The 23,969-nt window shown below is 42.7% G+C and overlaps 1 protein-coding gene across 4 annotated transcripts in view; it reads right to left on the reverse strand.

The window, feature by feature from the left end:
- Positions 1 to 23,969, reverse strand: part of CCDC88A (coiled-coil domain containing 88A) — a 201,545-nt gene that overhangs the window by 46,579 nt on the left and 130,997 nt on the right. For all 4 annotated transcript variants that reach the window (XM_040429764.1, XM_040429763.1, XM_040429762.1 and 1 more), the window contains exons 13-16: positions 16,341 to 16,525; positions 14,379 to 14,516; positions 12,549 to 13,619; positions 3,869 to 3,996 (exon numbers count right to left, since the gene is read on the reverse strand). In XM_040429764.1, the coding sequence (XP_040285698.1) occupies positions 3,869 to 3,996; positions 12,549 to 13,619; positions 14,379 to 14,516; positions 16,341 to 16,525 (1,522 nt within the window). The remainder of the gene's footprint in view (positions 1 to 3,868; positions 3,997 to 12,548; positions 13,620 to 14,378; positions 14,517 to 16,340; positions 16,526 to 23,969) is intronic.

Below are 23,969 nucleotides of genomic sequence, written 5' to 3' on the forward strand. Positions count from 1 at the left end.
AAATAGATGAGAAAAAAAAATGAATATGTATAGGTATCAGCTAGGTTTAAATTGCTAGAAACTAAAGATGAGCGAATCGATTCTACTAAATCAGAATTTGTCCCAAATTTCCCAAAAAGTTTTGATTGTAGGAAAAATTTTTGATTTGTTTTGGGCAAATGAGAGAGAGTGTGATATACCAACTTTCAGGGCAATTATAGCATATTTGATTTGATTAGAATTGTTTCATTAAGTTGGACCAGAAATTAATTTAAAGACATTCGCTCATCTCTAATAGAAACATTCTCCTTAACAACATGGATGCTTGTTCACATCTTCAAGTGATGATCAAGGCTAGTTTCAAACTTTTCCGGTATTGACATTCGGCAGAGGATCTCAATACCGGAGAAAAACGCTTCCGTTTTGTCCCCATTCATTGTCAATGGGGGCAAACTGAACTGAATGGAGTGTACTAGAATGCATTTTGTTCCGTTTGGTTGCGTTCCCATACCTGCGGCAAGCTACGGCTTTCTGTCCAGCATGGGATGCGGAGCAAAACGGATCCGGCATGACACACAACGCAAGTCAATGGTGCCAGAACCATTTTCTTGGACACAATAGAATCTGGCACCTAGTGACTTACAATGATTTTAGAGACGGATCTGTATTTTAAAAATAATATAACTGGATCCATTTATAACGGATGCAGACGCTTGTATTATCCTAACGGAAGCGTTTTTGCTGATCCCTGCCGGATCAGGCAAAAACGCAAGTTTGAAAGTAGCCTTCAATTTCACTGTACAAGACACAGACAGGAAAATTCACATGCAAAAATGTCTTCAATAATAAAAAAAAGTTTGATGAGCAGACATGAACAAAATGTAGTAATGTAAATCTGTATTAAAATGTCTGTAACTTGTAATGAAGGCCGCATATGCTTGTATCTTAGGTATTTTCCGTTTCTTATATTTCTTCAAAGAAAGGTTAATTTCACAGCTGACCAAGCACAACATTTTTATTTCTACACAACATCCCCTCCTTCTTAATCTGCAAAGTCGTCAGAATTCCATGCTAGGTGCCCCTGCAGCGCGGGGCCGGTGTACACTATAACTCTAGTTGTTTTGGCAGTGGTAACCAGCAACACATGAAAGCTGCCATTCTCCTGTCTGTCCACATCTAAAGGAGGTCTAACGCTCAGCTGACATGGAAACTTACTGGGTAATGCACAAAAAAGTTAAGGTGGTCTAAGTATTTATGAGCAGTCTAGGACTTTGCTGCAATATTAATCAAGAACAGGGCGATGGACAGTAAGGCAGACTATCAAGAGCGTAGTTATTGTGAGTCTGCTTTGGTGTACTTTGCACCAAATTTATCAAATGCCGTACATTGTTTGTTAAATCTGGCGCATCTTTAAACCTAATTCACTACAAAGGGGGCGTTACCCCCAAAACGTTGCGGACAGGTATGCTACCCTGAGTCCTTTTGAACACGCTCATGCTATGACACACGCACAAGCAAATGGAGTTTTACGAATTCACGGTTAGGCAAGCGATATGCCGATCGTTTGAAAACACAGACTAACATTATATATGGAAAGTCTTTTATATTTATATCGTTGAATGCTTTTTACACAATATGTTTGCTAATAAATGCACTGAAGATTAAACTTCAGGGGTGAATACAGCTAATGAAGATTGGCATCATTTTTGTATGGGCATGCTGCTCCTGTTTTTCTACGTCATCCCCCTACTGGAGTAACTAACTTTTTTTTTTGAACTTTTGAAAAAGTCTTTCCCAATTTGCATATAGGAAGAGACGTCAGCCAAGGCAAACAGGTTGGGGAGCAACCGGAGAGGAATTGACCAGTGGGGCAGGTCTCAGGTCATTCATGTGACATATTTTAATAAAAAGAGTAAAAACAAAAAATAAAAATAATGCTACTTCTATACCTTCCCTAGCAACGAAAAAAAAAACACAAGCATAAAGAAAAAAAAACAAGAGGACACGTCATTCATCAATAATTTAAATACATGAAAAAAATGTTAATCTAAAGCCGAGACATGCATAAAACTCATAACAAAATTGTCTGGTTATTTAGGTTATTAATAATGTTATAAAACCTCCAGTATTATTACAGTCCTGATCAAAAGTTTAGGACCACTTGAAAAATGTCAAAAAAATCATATTTAGCATGGCTGGATCTTAACAAGGTTCCAAGTAGAGCTTCAACATGCAACAAGAAGAAATGGGAGTGAGACAAAACATTTTTTGAGCATTCAATTTAATGAAAACAAATAAAATGAAAGAGGCTGTTTTTTAGCTGATCAAAAGTTTAGGACCACACCTCCAAAAAAAAAACTAAACCCCCCCAAAACAGAAATCCAACTTCCAAACATAAACTCAGCAATGAGTAGCTCTGCCGTTATGAGAAAACATCTCAGGTGGGATCTGCTTGTCATGCCAGTAACGTTGGAAACCATCAGGACCATCAAGGTAAAAAAAATTCTCATCAGAGAATAAAACTTTCTTCCACCTTTGAATGTCCCATGTTTGGTGCTCTCTTGCAAAGTCCAAACGAGCAGTTCTGTGGCGTTCAAGGAGACGAGGTCTTTGTTTTTGAAGCCCTTCAGTCTCAGATGCCGTCTGATGGTTATGGGGCTGCAGTCAGCACCAGTAAGGGCCTTCATTTGGGTCGAGGATCGTCCAGTGTCTTGACGGACAGCCAATTGGATCCTCCGGCTCAGTGCTGATGAAATTTTTTTGGGTCTTCCACTTGACTTTTTTGATCCATAACCCTCAGGATCATTTAAGAAATTCCAAATGACTGTCTTACTGCGTCCCACCTCAGCAGCGATGGTGTGCTGTGAGAGACCCTGCTTATGCAGTTCAACAACCCGACCACGTTCAAAAAAGGGAGAGTTTTTTTGCCTTTGCCATCACAACGTGTGACTACCTGACAGAAAATGACAATGAATCCACATCTTTGCACAGATTTGGCCTTTTGAAGGCATGTGGTCCTAAAATTTTGATCAGCTGAAAAACAGCCTGTTTCAGTTTATTCGTTGTTTCCATTAAATTGAATGCTCAAAAAATGTTTGGTCTCACTCCCATTTCTTCTTGTTGCATGTTGAAGCTCTACTTGGAACCTTGTTAAGATCCAGCCATGCTAAATATGATTTTTTGCCATTTTTCAAGTGGTCTTAAACTTTTTATCAGGACTGTATATTATTCAAGCAAAAATCCTATCTCAGCACAGAACAATTTGTAGCTTCGTCTGCCTCCATTGGTATGACTGGAATGATAACATGAAAGCAACAGGAACTACATTTAATTGTTGAGTCTGCTATTATTTTTTTAAAGCTACCTTTTCATTAAGTAACCTGATGACCCCGTCACTAAATAAAAGGCTAAAAGTATGAAGCTTTGAAAATGGGGAATGATAATCCACAGACAACAGATGTTCTTACATACTTCTTTCACATTGATTTAAAATGTAGGTTGAATGCTGCCTGACAACACAAAGATCGCCAAGGGATATATATGATAAAATACCATTAGACCACGCATGGACCATGTATGGTGGCACATAGAGCATTTGTGGGTCAGTAAGTATCACAAATCCATAGGCACTTCATTTATTACCATATGGTCCCACCAAATTTTCCAATAGAAGTAGTGCTCTTTGGGGAGAATATCTTCATAACATAACATCCAATGGAGCCAAAATATTTTATGGATACTCTCAGGATTAATAAGACTGTTCCACGTAAACCTGAAATATGCACTAGAAGATGCAGTATGGCCACACAGCAGGCTATGGCCACCGTGTCCAGGTCATTAAAAACTAGTTGTAAATTTTGGCAACGTTCAGTAATGTTTTTGGGCTTACCTATCATCACTTGTCTGCTCATCATGTAACAGTCGATCCTTATTCAGTCCAATCTTTTCCAGTTCATGGGTTAGTTTTTCCAGTTCATTATTAGTTTGCTGCGTCTTTAACTTCTCGTTCACCAAATCCTAAACATGTAAACGAGACACCTTTTAAAAAGCTTCTTCAAATTCCCAATTAGGCTACAAATGTCACCTGTTCCTTACACATTATGGATAGGTCTTTGAACTTAATAAGAAGTGTGCAATGTTTCATTTCACTGTGATCGCTTGTGGGGAAACGGAAGACTTTCTTCCAGGTTTGCCCATAGATTCCAGAAGCAGGACACACTTGATCAGCTCATACCATAGTTAAAAGGGATTGTGCAAGAATGGAGGGTTTTTTGGCAAACCACCCCAACTTGGCCAGACCTGTCAAAGAAAGATTACTTACCTGTTTCCTGGTGCCGACTCCCCAGCTCCTTCTCCTCCTGGCTTGTGATGCTCCGCTGGGCATACTTCAGTGTCAACATCCAGTTAGACATTGCTGCAGCCAATCACTTGCCGCGGCGCTGACTGTCTCCCCTTGTTTTATGACAAATGGTCACATGACACAAGGGGATCCATTCTCCGCTGCAGCCATTGATTGCCTTCGGCGATGTCAAATCAGATGTTGACATCTAGGGAGCTCCACGGAGCATCACAGGTCTGGAGGAGCAGGGAAACACTGCCAGGAAGCAGGTAAGCAATCTTTCATTGACAGGTACAGCAAAGAGGGAATGGGGGGAGGGGATTTGCCAAAACTCACCCCATTCTTGCATAACGCCCTTTAAAGAACCTTTCAAGAAAATTGTCTTAAGCAGACAACCCCATGAGTTGTGATCCATAATTGCTACCATTTTTAATGCATTAAATAAACATTCGGTGAATGGTAAACTGAAGAACTACAGTACTTGCCTCATTTCTAGTCAGTCTAGTCATTGCTAGTCAGGGAACACAGGGGTTAATTTCCTGCTAATAATACTGGTAGCTGGAGGATAGATGGAAGAACAGGCTTCACTAAGGGGGCAGGGCATAGTGTGCCAACAAGGTGTGGGAGGGGGGCTTGTGAAGCCACCCTTAGTGCCAAACAGGTTTCGCCCTGAAGTTTGTGAGATGGTATGAGAAAGGATAGAAGTGGAGGAATTGCTGTGATTTTTTTCAATTAGTTTTTTGTACAATTTTTCTTTCTTTTAAAAAAATTTTTAATGAAGGAATGAATTCTCCCTAACTCACCCACCATCTAACAGTTCAGGTGTCTATGGAAGAAGCAGATGGTCAGGTGGTATCATGGATGCGATTCATAGATGATATCCTGTTTGTGTGGCAAAGCGCAGTAGAAATCTGAATGACATCCTTGTGCGCAGCCATTATGTTCCACCTAAGACCGTTTTTTTTGTCTCAGACATGCGGTCCCAAATGGGGCTCGGTGCAATGTGGCCATTGCAGTGTATGTAAGGCCATTGTCAAAACTGACACTTTCAGTGATTCCTCTGGTCAACAAACATACAATATTGTGCATTTTATTAATTGTAGTACATCTGGAGTCATTTACTATGCTACCTGCCCTTGTGGTCTTATATAGGTCGGGATGACTACACGGGAATTTCGTATTAGTATCCAGGAACATCAGAGTGACATAAGGGCGGCTGCCAAGATTAATGACTCAGAAAGGGACAAAATTGTCAAACTTAAACCAGTAGCAAGACCTTTTCGACATAAACATCACAACCGGTGGCAAGATTTGAAATTTCGTGGGATTGACAGAGTACATCTCGGCCTAAGAGGAGGCGATATCTTCAAACGTCTGGAACAAGTGGAAAGCAAGTGGATAGTGAAGCTCAAAACACAAACACCGTATGGACTTAATGATAAAATCCCTTTTGCGTCTTTTTTGTAATAGCATCTCCTTAAATTCTCGTTACTATTTTAATATTATTTATGTTATCAGCTTTTGGTGTTAGCGCTGGGTACATTATATTGAGGCATTATTTCTTTTGTTTTAATGGTTTCTATAGGTGTAACGGTCGCGTACACACACAGGGGGGGAGGAGGGAAGTGACCACTGCGCTCCACCCTTACCCCTGGCCCTGCCTACTTGCCTCGCGAGTCCTAATGACAGGGGACAACTCGACGGCAATCCCTAACTTGGAATAAGTGCAGGGATGACAGACAGACAAACAACAGGACGTGAACGGACCGAGTCAATACCAGGAAAGCTACAAAGTACAAAGGATTAAGCAAAGAATGGTCAGGAGAAGCCGGGGTCAAATACCAGGAGAGCAGAGAAGTACAAGAGGAGTCCTAAGAGAGTAGTCAGGTGGGAGCCGAGGTCACAATACCAGGACGGATGCGCAGTACAGGAGGATCAGGCAAAAGGATGGTCAAGGAACAGGATCAGGTAAGTATTCAGCAGTCCAACAAATAGCCAGGAACCTAGAAATTAACAGGCAACCTGTAGCCAGCAGGCTGCCTGTATTTATAGTGGGGAGTGAGGGTCATGTGACGTGGCCAGCGTCACATGACCGACAGACCAACCAGTCGAGCACCGAGTGATCAGCTCGGCGCTCAAGGCAGACTTAGGAGCAGGGAGCCACCCAGCTAGTAAAGCCGCCCTGGGAATGAGGTCAAACACAGATCCTCATTCCCAAAGCTAAGCAACAGGTCTGCGGGCGATGGGGGACCGAGTGCACCTTCGGAACCCCGTGACAATAGGTCTGCATTTCTTTTGTTTCTGAATTGCAACACTGTATCTTACCAATATTTGGCTGGCGTCTTCTGATTGCTCCTGTTCTGGTATATGTGAATTGGTGTGGGTCCGCTATACTATACCGCGAAGAGGCAAGTGTGGGCTTCTTTGTTTCTTTGCCCAATTGCTTTTGTGGTTTTGAAAAAAAAAAAATGGTAATTTTTGTGGCATGACATAGTCTAATTGTCTGGTGAAATGGCACTAATCACTTAAATGTTCTTTTGATGCATTAAATGTATGCATCCCATTGGTGTTTAGTGGGTATGCAATGTGCAATTTAGCAGGAATCTTGTGCTCTTGTACACTTACACTTGGTGTTTTTCTTTATTTCACTTCTTTTGTGTTGTATTTCTTCTTCACTTGTTTTTCTATTTTTTTTTTTTTTTTTTTTCACTCATCACTCTTTTCTGTTCATATTTTACTTCTTTTCACATCTATGGGGTAGATCCATTCCCTTTTTCCCCTGATTAATAATCTTTATGTGCTTGGTATGCCATACATTTATCATCTTCTTTCACCTTTCTTCATTTTTTTCTAATTTTCACATTTTTATTCTATTGCCTTTATCACTTTATTTCTTGTCTTTGGTTTTTTAGGTTTATATGATACTTAGTATTTATATCTTGATTTATTATGATCATGGTATTCACCTTTTTACAAAATTCATTAATTGTTATTTAATCATGTATTTTTCACAAAATTCATCAATTGTTTCTTAATCATGTACTTAGTGCATTTATCTATGCAATCACACTTCACATTTATGTCATTTTTATTAGTTTTACCATGTTCACTCATTATACTACAGTGTTTAACCCTTTGCTTCCATTATGTATTGAAGCATTTCATTTGACCCCCTGTGCGTCCTCACATCCATTTTTTTTATTGGTATTTATCTTGCTTTAACACTTATCAATTGCTTTTTAATTATGTATTTTGGGCATCTATTTATGAAATTATACCTCACATTATGTTATTTATATTTGTTTTACTAATCTATTTACTATATTATAGACTACGTGCAGAATTATTAGGCAAATGAGTATTTTGAGCACATCATCCTCTTTATGCATGTTGTCTTACTCCAAGCTGTATAGGCTCGAAAGCCTACTACCAATTAAGCATATTAGGTGATGTGCATCTCTGTAATGAGAAGGGGTGTGGTCTAATGACATCAACACCCTATATTAGGTGTGCATAATTTTTAGGCAACTTCCTTTCCTTTGGCAAAATGGGTCAAAAGAAGGACTTGACAGGCTCAGAAAAATCAAAAATAGTGAGATATCTTGCAGAGGGATGCAGCACTATTAGGCTGCGTTCACACGGGCGAGATTTCCGCGCGGGTGCAATGCGGTAGTTGAACGTATTGCACCCGCACTGAATCCGGCACCATTCATTTCAATGGGTCTGTGTACATGAGCGTTTTTTTTCACGCATCACTTCTGCCATGCTTTAAAATCGCAGCATGTTCTATATTCTGCGTTTTTCACGCAGCCCTGGCCCCATAGAAGTGAATGGGGCTGCGTGAAAAACGCATTGCATCCGCAAGCAAGTGCGGGTGCGATGCGTTTTTCACTGATGGTTGCTAAGAGATGTTGTTTGTAAACCTTCAGTTTTTTATCACGCGCGTGAAAAACGCATCAAAACGCATTGCACCCGCGCGGAAAAAACTGAACAACTAAACGCAATCGCAGACAAAACTGACTGAACTTGCTTGCAAAATAGTGCGAGTTTCACTGAACGCACCCTGAACGCATCCTGAGCCAATCCGTCACGCCCGTGTGAACCCAGCCTTAAAATTGCAAAGCTTCTGAAGCGTGATCATCGAACAATCAAGCATTTCATTCAAAATAGTCAACAGGGTCGCAAGAAGCGTGTGGAAAAACCAAGGCGCAAAATAACTGCCCATGAACTGAGAAAAGTCAAGCGTGCAGCTGCCAAGATGCCACTTGCCACCAGTTTGGCCATATTTCAGAGCTGCAACATCACTGGAGTGCCCAAAAGCACAAGGTGTGCAATACTCAGAGACATGGCCAAGGTAAGAAAGGCTGAAAGACGACCACCACTGAACAAGACACACAAGCTGAAACGTCAAGACTGGGCCAAGAAATATCTCAAGACTGATTTTTCTAAGGTTTTATGGACTGATGAAATGAGAGTGAGTCTTGATGGGCCAGATGGATGGGCCCGTGGCTGGATTGGTAAAGGGCAGAGAGCTCCAGTCCGACTCAGACGCCAGCAAGGTGGAGGTGGAGTACTGGTTTGGGCTGGTATCATCAAAGATGAGCTTGTGGGGCCTTTTCGGGTTGAGGATGGAGTCAAGCTCAACTCCCAGTCCTACTGCCAGTTTCTGGAAGACACCTTCTTCAAGCAGTGGTACAGGAAGAAGTCTGCATCCTTCAAGAAAAACATGATTTTCATGCAGGACAATGCTCCATCACACGCGTCCAAGTACTCCACAGCGTGGCTGGCAAGAAAGGGTATAAAAGAAGAAAATCTAATGACATGGCCTCCTTGTTCACCTGATCTGAACCCCATTGAGAACCTGTGGTCCATCATCAAATGTGAGATTTACAAGGAGGGAAAACAGTACACCTCTCTGAACAGTGTCTGGGAGGCTGTGGTTGCTGCTGCACGCAATGTTGATGGTGAACAGATCAAAACACTGACAGAATCCATGGATGGCAGGCTTTTGAGTGTCCTTGCAAAGAAAGGTGGCTATATTGGTCACTGATTAGTTTTTGTTTTGTTTTTGAATGTCAGAAATGTATATTTGTGAATGTTGAGATGTTATATTGGTTTCACTGGTAAAAATAAATAATTTAAATGGGTATATATTTGTTTTTTGTTAAGTTGCCTAATAATTATGCACAGTAATAGTCACCTGCACACACAGATATCCCCCTAAAATAGCTAAAACTAAAAACAAACTAAAAACTACTTCCAAAAATATTCAGCTTTGATATTAATGAGTTTTTTGGGTTCATTGAGAACATGGTTGTTGTTCAATAATAAAATTAATCCTCAAAAATACAACTTGCCTAATAATTCTGCACTCCCTGTAGTGTTTAACCCCTGCTTCTATTAGGTATTCAAGCATTTCAGCCGGCCTCCTGCGTGTTTTTACATCTATTCTTTATTGCCAGTTTAGCCGCCCTCACCAAGTGTGGCTGCCACTGTGCGCCTGACCTCATGTGCCGCGTCCTGACGCTCCGTGATGATGCGGATTGCACGTCTTCACGCGTGATCCTCATCCTCCGGACTGTGGGACGGGCATGCCACTCGTTGGCGCCTGGTTCATGCGCCATATAATGAGCGGCGCCTTTCATTAGCCTATACACAGGTGAGATGCGGTCAGTGCATTAATACTCTACCTATCCTGTGCCAGGGTCAATTATGCTTAGAAGCTTGGGCCAATCAGTGACCTCCATTGTGATCTGCTTTGCATCATGTGTTTCCCATATATACCCAGCATTAGCACCAGTGTAGCCACTACCCCTTGAGAAAGCAGCACGCGAAACGCGCGTTGGGGAGTGGACTGGTGGTGCTTGTATTTTGCTGTGGACTTTATTGCGGTTAGTATAACTTGTAACGGTGCCTTCCTCTTTTTTGGTAGAAGTTACCAACTTCTGGTGATTAATATTAAGCTGTATTGGCTCTTCACCTACTTCATACTGTACGCCTTCATGCTCCGTGTGTGCCACAACGGTGACGATGGTGATATTTTGTTTGATGTACAAACCTTTTTTGGTCTATTAATTTTGTAATCTGTTGCGGTTGGCGCCAGTATCTATTGATCTACCTATTTACTTATTCTTGTTGCTGACTGCACATTTGCACTTGCACTTTATTATCTCCTCAGTCCACCAATCATGCACCACCAGCCCTAGTGTTTTTTTATTTTGTTTTTAACCCTGTGTTTTGTCAATCATGTGTATTACAGTTATTATAATAAAATTTTGGATGGTATGATAATATCTTGGGTTGGCATATTATTTTATGTGATTTAATGAGTATCCAAATATTCTGTGCAAAAATGTTCGGATGGTTATTAACTTAGGTATGAGTGAGAATGCTAAAAATTCTTCAAGGCGTGATGTCTTGCTCTAGAAATTAAACATCAAGCATTTTTTGTATTCCTCTAACATGTTAAATGTGCTCATATTTTTTTTCCAAATATCTGTTATCGTGAAGACAAAATAAGAGCAGACAGCTGCGTCTTAAACAGATGAAAGGCGAATAACAAAAACTGACAACAGGTGTCTTCCTTCCTTCTGCAAAAATAATTCTCTAGTTAACCATGAAATCTGATCCTCCCTTTATTCCTCAAACCCCTTCTTCCTTTTAATCTGGGATATTCATTTACTAAATTAAGAAAAACATGTATACAGTCAGTATTTTTTATTAGGAACCTCCAGCAATCAAAACAAAAGTTTCATACCTGCATTTACAGGGTGTAAAGCAAGGTTTTAATTGGTTCTTCCCTCTTAATTTCATGTGGTTGTTTAGTGATGTCTACCTGGCCTCCGCATTTCTGTAGTATGAGGTAACTGTACATGTGTACTAACCTTTAGGTGGGGCTAGGAGGGGCGAGGAGACTAGAAAACACGTAGGGGGTCATTTATCAAACAGAAATACGCCTATATTAGGCGTATTTCTGGCACAGATTGCAGCACAAAGGCCCTTTGCACCACAATCTGTGACCTTTCCCCGCTCATGCCACGGCTAAAAAAGTGGACATGGCATGGGTGGGGGATGGGCCGGCAGGCCAGGCTCATTCATCATTTTCTACGCCTGTTTTAGGCATCAAAAATGGTCTAAATGTAAGACAGCAGGGAAGCTCTCTTACATTTAGAAGCAGCTGTGGATCTGCCGAAGTTATGTAGAGGCCAGTGCCTCTACATAACTTTGGTGGTCCACCACCAGCGCAGGGCCCCTTAGTTTTGGAACAAAAAGCTCAGCTCCACTGAAGACATCATCAGAGTAAGATGTCTTGCTACAATCACCTCTCTTTGTATCATATGGGCGTCGGCCAAATGCCATGTTGGGTGCTGGTCAGTCCGAGCTGACTCATTGGTTTGCACACTCTTGGTGACTGTTAAACTCTCTTTTTGCACTTAAGTCATGTTAAGTCTATTTTTTCCCGAACCTCAGATCCCACGATAATACACAGGGGTTGCCCAGGTTTTTGATAATATCGACCTATCAGGATAGGTCATCAATATCAGATCAGCAGGAGTACAACTCCCTGCACTGATCAGCTAGGTGAGCACTGAGACCTCTTCCTAGGCCAATGACATCATGTTCATTGGTCACATGGCCTAGGCACAGCTCAGTCCCATTCAAGTGAATGGGGTTGGGCTGCAATACCAAGCACAACTGCTATCCAGTGGACTGCATTGCGCTAGGTAAGCTGCGAGGAGGCAAACAGCTGATCAGCAGGGTCTGCTGGTCATACCCCACCCATCTAATATTGATGACCTATCCTGAGTATAGGTCATCAATATTAAAAACCCAGAAAACCCCATTAAATATTTTCTTTTTCAGTTGTTTTATGGAAGGTACTCATTGTGGAGATACAACAAAGGTTAGGGAGTTTGATGCAATAGTCCCTAGGAAAAAGTATGCAAGATGGAAGAAAACTGTCTAGTGGCACCTATAGATAGCTGCACTGTAAGTCATTATCCATTCCTTTAAGGAGCCTTGAAACAATTAAGGTTACTGGCCAGACCATAGACACATCTGTCTGTAGACAGCACCATTTCAGAGCTAATGCTCTCTCATCTGTACACAGTAGGGTTTCGGTTGTGCTGTGTGAGATGACCTGTGTACTGCCTCATGGAAGGTACTGATTTTCCTCATATATAATTATGCTATATCTACAGAACAGAAATGTAATTAGAAATCAGCTTACCTCTCTTAGGGTTATTAGTGTTTTCTTATCAATGGTCGCTCTTTTTACAAGCTCCTTATTGTCTTTTTCCAGTTCTTTCAGCCTAGCACATGACTCTTTAAATGTATTTGCTTCCTTGGAAAGTAACTTATTTTCTCGCTCTAAATTTGAGATCTTTACATTGTCCTCCTCCAGTGTGATGTCTTTAATCTCAGCTTGTTGACGTAACCTTTTATTTTCCTTCTCTAGTTGTTTTTTGTCCTTTTCTAGCTGGCAGGTCTCTTGCTCCAACAGCTTATTTTCCTTTTCTAGCTGTTCCAGTCTCTTACTCGATATCTTTAGCTCTTCCAAGTTCTTCTGCAATGTTTGGTTTTCCATCTCCAGGTCTTGTAGTTCATTTTCGAGCTGTTGAATTTTTTTATTGCTGTTTTCCAGAGCCTTCTGTAATCTTTGGTTTTCTGTGTCCAGTCCTTGGTAGCTGACTTCTAAATGTTCAATCTTTTTGCAAGATGATTTCATAAGGTCCATACCTTTCCTCAGTTGTTCCTTCTCACTTTCAAGTTCCTTGTTCTCTAGCTCCAACTGAGCCACCTTAATGTTTGTGCTTTTGAGTGACTCCACCATTCTCCGTAGGCCCAAGTTCTCCTCCTCAAGTTGGTTGTTCTCCTTCTCTAATGATTCCATCTGATATTTTAGGTTTTTGAGGCTATCCAACGTTTTCTTCAGCTTTCGGTTTTCAATTTCTAAACCTACATTTTCTTGTTCTAGGGATTCTGTCTTTTCGCAGACAATGTTTAAACTGGTTATTTTCTTTTGTAAATGTTCATTTTCTTTCTCTATTCTGTTGAGCTCCTTTTCTAATTCTTCTGCTCTGTCGCCTTTTTCTCTGAAGTGTTCAAGCTCCTTTTTCAACTTCTTCTTTTCAAATTCCATCTTGTTTAATTTACTGCTTGTTTCCTTAATGGACTCATGAAGAATCTTATTTTCTTTTTCAATGTCCTTCATTCTAGCTTCAGCCCCAATCTGTGAGCGTTGTCTTAACGAAGCAATGGTTTGGTTTAAATGCTCATTTTCTTGTTCTAGCCCTTTGATCTGAGAGACACAATTAGAATGCTGATCAGTGTTTAGCGCGGTAACAAGGATATCTATAACATGGAACATGTACAGTGGCTTGTTGAGTCCCCTATGGTTACATAACTGTAGGCATTACATGTGCTTCCATGGGATTTTGCTCATGGATTCTGTATTAATAAATGAGAAAAGCCTCTTATGAAATTGAGGAGAACATTAAGAACAACAGTATGGACCTACAGATATGGCACTATATTAAGGATCTATAATACACAGATCAACAGTAGGTGTGTGTATGGCATAATAAATTCCATAAAAGGAAACATAAGAGCAAATATGAAATGGACTTGGATAAATATCAACGCTCTATAAATAAAGGATACTGTAAGATGTTTTGAGAGAAACTAAAAATTAAGTTTGGCAATCCAAAACCACTGTTAATTCAAAAGAACATCTCACCTTTATTTCACAAACTCCTATAGTTATGAAGTTAAGTCAACTAATATTGAATATTTTTCTGAAAATGTCCTACCCTGTGAATAAGAAACTTGACCATTTCAACTTATTTAAAGTCTGAAGAAGGCCACATGACACTCATTAACTGTGATAAAAACACATTTATTTAAAAGGTTTGAAGGACATTTTAGTAATGGCCATTGTTAGCAGAGTCATTAATTATATGTAGGGTCGAGCTAAACAGTTTTTTTCCCTCTCTAATTCAATTTATAAGACATCTGTAAGTCAGATTAAGTCAGGGTCTTGTGTGCTCTGTCTCCATACCTGTCTCTCTGAATTCTCACGCAGTGTCTCAATGATCTTCTCCAGCTGTGACTTCTCTTTCATGAGGTCATTGCTTAGATGTTGGCTGCTCTCGATGGTTTGCCTCTCATGATTTAATTCAGCTTCTATTTTCTCAAGCTATAATGTCAAGTAAAAGGTCATTGTATTTATATATACAATTTAATCAAGGTTTCACCATGGTGGCAAGCCTAATAATGAGGAACATTTCAATGTAAAGTTGATTTTCCAAGCTAATCCAGATATGAGATAAATCACTCTCTAGACTTCAACTTAAATAATAAGTAGATGCTGATATAAAGAGAGTTTTCCATTATGATAAGGCTCTGTTCACATCATATTTGTGATGTAGTCTATTACTAGCTAGATGTCTCCCGAAAGGGTACCCTTTTAACACATATTTAACCAGTATTTGTGGGTACACTTTTTAAAAAAAATGTACTGAAATAGTACACTTTTCAATACAAGGTGATCTTCGGAAAACCCCCCAAAAAACCCCCACTTTATTTACAAAGTGAGTCAATGGCATACATAAGTAACTGCATTGGCATACCGTTGCATATTTCTGGGACATACATTTGGTAGCACTCTTCATATGTGCATGTTAAAAGTTACAGAATTATGTGAACGCCTTACACTTACATATTGATTTCCACTGGTCCTCCATGATCATACAGCAGTATTACAAATGCACATATAGTCAACAAGCAATGGAGTTTATGTATGGTTAAAAGTAGCAACTATTGTTTTTTTTACTTTTTCCAATGTTTTAAATGCTATGGACTCCTTTGTGCGGATTCTTTTTTATTGTTTATTTGCAAAATCAAAGAACTTTCTAAGTAGGCTTCATTAAAAAAAACTTCTACTAATTTACTCCTGCGGAGTGTGTTTAATAGTCCCTTCACACTACTTAATGGAGCAAACGATTGTTGGGAAGGAAGCGTTCTTTCCTGACAATCACCTGCTCATCAGTGGAGGTGACCTCTGCATTTACATGCAGCCCATCACTCATCCTCATACAGAATCATTGTTTGTGGGCAGCAGAATGCTGGTGGTGCTGCGGAGTCTGACATAAGTCTGTCAGAGAACTACTCCTGCTTTTGATGGCTCTCTCTGCTCTTCCCCTCCCTTAGATAGCAGCCGGGAAGAGGAGGAGATTGTGCATATTGTGGGTGATTTAACGGAAAACAAAATGAAGGAATGAGAATTTCTGACTACAGCTTAATCTAAGTTCCATCAATTATTGTGAGCCAAAACCAGGTGCGGATCAAAAACACAGAAGAGGTTGAGATCTTTCCATTATACCTCATCTCTGAGTAGGCTTCAGTACTGGTTTTGGCTCACAATAACTGATGGAAATAACTGACCAAATAACTGATGTGTGAACTTTTTATTTTCTCAAGGTAACCACTAACATACGTAAAATATTTTTTTTCCATGTCAAGGGTGTCCATAGCCTTTAAACGGTTCCATTGTAATTTCTGAAAGTGCACTAGAAATATTAAAGCTTAAGGGGCACATTTATTAAAGCCCGCGTTTTAGATGCTGGTCCTAATATACCCCTAAACTGGCAGTGGTTCTGCCGAAGTTATGAAGAGGCCTCTCCATAACTTTGGCAGATTCTCCGCCAGCTCTATATGTAAGACAGCTTCCGAGCTTACTTACATTTAGACCTTTTTCTATGCCTGAAATAGACTTAGAAAATGGTATATGAAACAGGCCTGCAAGCCCTGTCCCCTTCCACGCCACACCCACAATTTTAGACCTGGCGTGAGCGGGGAGAAGTCGCAGATGGCTGTGCAACTAACCGTATAGGTGTATTTCAGTGTAATAAATTACCCCCTTAGTCTTTTTGTTTGCTCTGGGCAGCAATTATTTTTTTTAGTGCTATTAGACTCATACAAGTGACTCATTATGTCAATTTTCAGTTCATAAACAACATACCTTTTTGCATAGTCTTTGGTTTTCTTTTTCAATTTTCAGAATTTTGGCATTAGCACCTTCTGTTGGACCCATAGCATTCTTCAACTCCTCTACAGTAGTCAACAATGTTTGGTTCTCCATCTCTAGTTTCAGCAGGCGACTGGAGGTCAGCTCATTTACTTCATGCCCCAGAGATTTCTGAGGGGCTGTAAAACAACCAGAGAAGAGTCAAAAAGAAAGGAAAAATGATATGCATTGCCATCGTAGTTCATTAAATTACCCTCTGATTCACAAATCGATACACGTTTGATTAAAATTCACTACACGGGGGGCGTGGCCAGCCATGCAGGAGTGAGGACGTGTGTGCTGCGAGCTCCTCCACGGCACCGGAGCTAATCCACCGCCAGCGACCCTTTAAAGATGGGCAAACTCCCTAAGAAAGCCAAGACCCGCTCTCTAGCCCCCCTGGCATCCTCACAGGGGGACATTCCCAGGCTCTTTGCCAGACAGCCTGCAACGCCAGGCCCCGATATGACTGAGCGCGCCAAGCGCTTCCAAGATGGCGCCGCCGGCCCTGAAAAAACTCCGCTCACAGAGGTAGCTGAGCGTGGAGCTGATCATCTGAACCAGCGGTCGCACCTACCGGATCGACGGAGAGTCCGGTCTGCATCGGTGCCGTCTCTAAGCAGCAGCCCTGACCGAGCCCAGGCGTCCCATGCTCAGGAGGAAGAGGACCCTGGAGCACACTCTGAGCCAACATCTTCAGCCCAGGGTGGAGGCCTGGCAGCTGCCACGATGTCTCCCTGCGACCCGGCGATACAGGTTAGTGAGGAGGAGTTCCCCCCACTACAGAGGATTCCTCAGTTGACCCCTCACCCTGTTGTCTGGGGTCCTAGAACCCCCACCTCGCCTGCAGCCTCACTGAGCCCAGGGGTGGGATCTCCCGCTAGATCCCCCTGGTCGGGTACCCCAGCCAGCTTTATGGGACACCCCCAGCCACAGAGAGACACTTCTCACCGGGGGCAACCTGAAAAGGTTAATGAAAAGGCCTCAAATTCACCGCAGGCTGCGGCCTCCTCCCCGTACGCGCTGCGGGAGCCTCCTTTTACTCGCTCTCCTGAGCCGTCCCTAGCAAATTCCCCACACTGGTCCACGGGCTCATCATGGGACGGATCCCACCCACGCCATGATGGCAGCGCCTCATCGGGCACACAGACCCTGGCTGCCCCTGCAGCGTCAGTCTCAGAGGGCTCTCTACCTTTGCCCCAGAGTTCTATGTCTCATGCTCCTCTACCTGACGAGGACTCTCGGCCACCTACCATGGCGGACTTACGCAATCTGATGTGCTCACTTCCCACCAAGGCAGATCTTTCTAGTTTTGCAGCTAACATTTTACAAGAATGTAAAAAAGAATTCACGCAAGTACGCTCTGAGATGGCCTTGATTGATACAAAGGTGGACACTGTTCAGCAGGAACATGATTCCTTGTCTGCAGATGTGCAGGTATTGAAAGACAAACTACAATCCCACGATGCACAGATACACGCCTTGCAATACCACCTGGATGATGTCGAAAATAGGAGCCGTCGCAATAATATTCGGATCAGAGGCTTGCCTGAGTCAATAACACAGGCGGCTCTTCTATCTACCATTGTAAAAATTTTCAATGATCTCCTGGGACGTCCGCCAAGCTCCAGCATCGAAATTGACCGAGCCCATAGGGCATTGAGGCCTCCCAATCCTGACCCCTCAAAACCAAGGGACGTCATCTGCAGAGTCCACTTTTACGCCATCAAAGATCAGATTCTGCTCAAGGCCCGACAGATGTCGTCTCTGTCTTACGATGGTGTCCCCTTCATCTTGTTGCAGGACTTATCCCGCTACACCCTGGTCCAACGTGCTGCCTTACGCCCATTATTACACCTCCTCAAAGAGCGCAGCATCCCCTACCGTTGGGGCTTTCCTTTTGCTCTACTTGCAGGCCCTAAAGAGCAAGTCGTCACTCTGAGGGACCCTACAGATCTTCCCCACTTTCTACAGCAGCTGGACTTGCCACCGGTTGAATTGGGACCCTGGCCTTCCCTCCTCCCGCCTGCCTCTGAGTCGAGAGGGCGACAACGTCCACTGCATGCTGAAAAAGCGCCCAGTTTTTCTGCTCAGGCCTCAAGAGGACGACGCCAGAAAGGATCGGAATACTCTAGTCGCAGATCCTCACCTCGCCTTACCACCTGAGGGGCTCCCTTTTTTACCTGCCTGGGTCTACTAAGGCACTAATATGCCGAATGTTCCTTATTGGTTCTTGGCTGTTTGCCCATTCTCTTTATCTGTTTTTATGCTCTAAATTTGCTGGTGCTTATAAGTTCCCATTTGCATCCACTGGTGTTGTGGGGGGTCAGCTCTTGTCCGGCTGACACTTTTTCCCCCAAATAAGTAGAGACTTTCCCTTGGGGTGCCTTCCCCAAGTGACAGCCTCTTTAGACCTTCGGGTCACATAAAACCACTCTATTCTCCCCTTTTTCAGGGTTCTTCACCTGTTTGTTTACTTCTAACTGTTGTTCTTCTCTTTTTGTTTTTTGTCGGTTGTCTCCCCGTGCCTCCCTTGTGTTTTTTTCCTTCCCCCCTCCCCCCACAGCAATGGGGTCTCTGAAGATTGCATCATTCAACGCGAAAGGTCTCAACACTCCCGAAAAAAGGGCCCAGGTACTTCATCATTTCCATCGCCAAAAGGTACATATTGTCGGTTTCCAAGAAACGCATTTTAAGGAGGGTAGCGCCCCGAACATACGACATCGACACTACACCACCTGGCACTTTGCAAATAATGCGGTGAATAAGACCAAAGGAGTTGCCATAGCGATCCACAAGTCTTTACCCCATCAAGTGCTGGGTTGTACTGCCGACCCAGATGCAAGATATTTGGCCCTCACATTACTTATTGGAGGCCAGGAATTAACCTTCCTTAATGTATATGCCCCTAACCAAAATCAAGCCCCCTTCATTGTAAACCTCATTGATAACATCATACCGTTGCTTAGGGGGACAGCTATCTTATGTGGTGACCTTAATTTGACACTTGACCCGACACTTGACAATTCGACTGGACGTGCCTCCCTCACATATCCCACCATTAAAAAGGTAAAACGGGCACTGCTCCAACTGCAATTGCGAGATGCCTGGAGGATCCAGCACCCAGTTGACAAGGACTACACCTTCTATTCCGCCCCCCATGGCTCATATAGTCGTATTGATCATATCCTTATCCAGCAATCGGCCCTATCCTGGCTTGACTCCACACAAATAGGAAATATCCTTTGGTCGGACCACGCTCCCATATACTGCTCCTTGAATTTGCCCTTCCTCTCTAGACAGGAATGGACATGGCGATTAAATGAGAGTCTCCTTCTTGACGCGGGGTGCGCTGCTGACCTTGCTAGCAGTATAACAAACTTCTTATCAGATCATAAGGAGGATTCTACCCCAATACCGATCCGATTGGAGGCCTTGAAGTGTGTTCTTCGGGGTGTACTCATTAAGCATGGCTCCCGTCTCAAGAAGGAGAAAGCTCATTCACTTAAACTTGCTCTGCAAAGAGTCACTTCCCTGGAACTTGCCCACAAACGAGCACTTACCCTGCAAACCCTGCATGATCTCCAGAAAGCACGTATGGAAGCTAAACGCCTCCTAGATGTATCCTACAAACGTATGGTACAAGTTTGCAGGAGTAAATTCTACGAATACGGGAATAAAAGTGGCCGTATGCTGGCAAGGGCTCTAAAGGGAAGACTAGCAGCCTCCCATATTCCCGCTATCAAAAATGCCCAGGATCGTATAATCCACACAACCGCTGATATTGCGGCTACTTTCCACTCGTTTTACTCGAAGCTCTACAACCTGCCCCAGACATCCCCTCAAGTGGTGGGCAAACACCCCGACCTACCTCTCTTACTTCCCAAGCTTTCTGCGCTTGATTCTGCAACTATGGAGGCCCCATTCACAGACACCGAACTCCATACGGTACTTAAGTCGCTCCCGGGTGGCAAGAGCCCAGGCCCTGACGGGTTCACGGCTAGGTTTTACAAAGCCTTTTCCTCCAATCTTTCTCCTATTATGCTCCAGGTTTTCAATGGAGTGTCTCCTGGGCTCCCCTTCCCGGCGCAGACCACGGAGGCGCATATTACGGTCATTCCGAAGCCAGGAAAGGACCCGCACCTATGTGCCAGTTATCGTCCTATCTCCCTTTTAAACGTGGATCTCAAAATATTCGCCAAATTAATGGCGAACAGATTGAATGCTTATTTGCCTTCCCTGGTTTCCGCTGATCAGGTTGGGTTTGTGCCGGGGAGGGAGGCCCGGGACAACACTCTTAAAACCCTAGACATTATCCATTATGCTAAATCCAAAAAGACCCCCCTTATGGTGCTTTCCCTAGATGCAGAAAAGGCCTTTGACCGGATATCTTGGAATGCCATCCATGAGACCCTTTCACATATAGGTCTAGGCCCAATATTCCTGTCAAAGATCCTGACACTATACCAACATCCCACCGCTAGAGTCAAAGTAAATGGTGCCCTCTCCCCCCCCTTCCCAATCCATAATGGGACACGGCAGGGATGCCCATTATCCCCCTTATTATACGTTCTGGTTATGGAACGCCTGCTGGCTTCTATTCGTGCCAATCCAGATATAACAGGAATAAAGATCGGATCACGAGAATATAAATGTGCGGCGTTTGCTGACGATCTCCTTCTCTACATAACCAACCCACGTATCTCTTTGCCGTCCTTACTTCGGGAGATAGCTCAATTTGGTACCTGGTCCAATTTTAAGATTAATATGTCCAAGTCAGAGGCCCTAGACGTCACTTTACCGAGTGAACTGACCCCTGCTCTTAAGGCTTCTTTTCCCTTTACCTGGCCATCTAAAGGCATAACGTATCTGGGGATTAAAATGACAGCAGACCTCTCACGTCTTCATAAATTTTACTTTGCGCCCCTCCTCGTACAGTTTCAAAAAGATTTAGATGGATGGCGTAAACGAGATTTTTCTTGGTTTGGAAGGATTAGTATAGTAAAGATGACCCTTTTACCAAAACTACTGTACCTTTTACAAACTATTCCCCTTCACATACCGTCCACTTTCTGGTCCCAACTCCGTAGGTGCTTCACACAATTTGTATGGGCCCCTGGCCGTCCGCGGATAAAATGGGAGATAATGACCCGCACCAAGGAAACGGGAGGAGTAGGTCTTCCAGATTGTAGACTATACTATCACTCTGCAGCATATGCCCGACTGTTGGACTTGACATGTGCCGATTCCCCCAAGGCATGGGTACAAATTACAAAAGATACTTCAACGTGCGCGGTATCGACCCTCCCATGGCTAGTGGGCTCTCCACGCCAAACGTCGTCACATTTGTCCTTCTCTGCTCACCATACCCTTGCAACTTTAGCATCCATTAGTCGCTCAACCTCACTGATTGACCCTAAAGGCCCTCTGGTGCCAGTCACGGATCATCCTAGATTCCCCCCAGGACACTCTTCTAAACATTTTCTTCAAAGCTCAAGAACCCGACCGATCAGGTTCTGCCAAGTTCTCTCTGGCCCCGCACTAAAACCCTTATCCCAGATTTTAGAGGCTCCACTAACCCGCAATTCCTTTGAATACATGCAGCTTCAACACTTTTACACCTCTCTAAGTAGAACCCATACTCTGAACAGAAAACTCACTGAGTTTGAGCGGATGTGTATCTCCTCCTCAGCGACCTTACACCCCATATCCTCAGTATACAAACTTCTGATACACCAGCGATCCTCGTGCCTTCCCCCATATTGTCAAGCCTGGGAGCGAGATTTGGGGAATCATTATACCCCAGCCCAGTGGAACAGATGCTTCCTTCTAGCACACAAATCAACGGTTTCGGCCAAAGCTCAGGAAACGAGCTACAAAATTATATCCAGATGGTACCGAGTACCAGCGCTACTCCATAAATGGTTCCCGACGGTGTCGGACCGTTGTTGGAGATGTCTTACTGAGGAAGGCACGATGATCCATGTATGGTGGAACTGTAGCGGCTTAAGGCCCTTTTGGAACTTCGTTCATAGAATAATTAAAGAGGTCACGGGTGTCCCTCTCCAAAACTCCCCAGAAGCCCTTCTGTTATTCGACAGTGTCCTGAACGTCCCGGCATATAAGAAATCCCTCCTAAAATATATGGTTCAGGCAGCAAAGGCAGTGATTCCCAGACATTGGAAATCTCCTTCTCCCCCTTCGCCTGAGGAGTGGTTTGACGAAATTGCCCTATATCAGAGGTTGGAAGATCTCATTAGTATTACGCCCTCAGACACCACACGATATGTGCAGACTTGGGGCCCCTGGGAAGTCTTTCGCTCTTCAGCCGCATTTCGTGATGCGCAGGCTTAACCGCTTCAGCAGAAATTGTACCCTTCCCCCCTCCTTTCCTCCCCCCTACTCCCTTGTCCAATGTCTTGTCTGTCTATATGTTACTGAAATTCTACATGTCCATTTAGATATGTCTAACTCATATTCTCCCATGAGCTATGTTATGTGATAACGGTTGTATACCCAACACAATTCTGTGGACATTATGTTTAAATTGATAACACTTTTCGAATGTGCATATGTCTCTATTTTGGTTGTACCGAAAAAATTTCAATAAAACCTAAATTTTAAAAAAAAAATTCACTACACAACATAAAATCAATAGAATACGTCACAATAATTACATTATAAATATAATTTCCAAAAACATTCCAGTATTTTTCAACCTAACACAAAAATGAAATAACTTCCAAAACAAAATATGATGTAATGAGATGTTATCTATAGTTCCTACTGTAAAGAGACTTTCTGATATATAGAACAAAAAGGATTGTACCTAGTGGATAGCCCATGTCCAAATAAAGTATTAGGGCATATGGAGATCATGAAAGGGGTTCACCGCACTTGAGTTTCACCTCTTTTAACCAGAGTAAAAAGTTGCTTTGGTGTGCTTGGTGCAACCATTTATAGCCAGGGGTTTCAGCAGCTGGACATTATGACCACCTGGACAACCTGCTTTATACTAACGTTCATTGTAAACTTCTAAGAACCTTTACATACCATAATTGACTTCATGTAAATAAGTTCTAAACATTTTTTGTTAAATTTTCACTCTAGCTAAAGATAACTTCTTGGACCCTTTGCCCCGCAAGGAATGTTATTTCACTATGTGAAGGTGTCTGCTTACTTAAAGGCAATATGTCAGGAGATCCATGCCACCTGAAGCAATTGGGCAGCAAGAAATTCCATCAGAGTCCCTCATTACAGGAAGCAATGTTTCACTCGGAAGTGCTGATGTATTTCAGATAAAAAAAGATAGTTTAATAACAAGGGAACGAGGAGAAGAGTCACATGGGTCTGTCTAACGAGCTTCTTCCCACCCAGCTTGTCCTAATTAACATGTCTCTTCCTATTTGAAGAAATCTAACACCCAGGAGGGGAGCAGCTGGCAGAGACCTACCAATGTTACTGTTCTCCCCATTCCTGGTTCTTCTGCAAACTATGGGCCACATTTATTTAGACTGGCATTTTAGACACCGGTCTTAATAAAGGCCCATAGCTGGCGGTGGATCCGCTAAATTTATGAAGAGG

Source organism: Bufo bufo, chromosome 4, assembly GCF_905171765.1.
Source record: "Bufo bufo chromosome 4, aBufBuf1.1, whole genome shotgun sequence".
Taxonomy (NCBI): domain Eukaryota; kingdom Metazoa; phylum Chordata; class Amphibia; order Anura; family Bufonidae; genus Bufo; species Bufo bufo.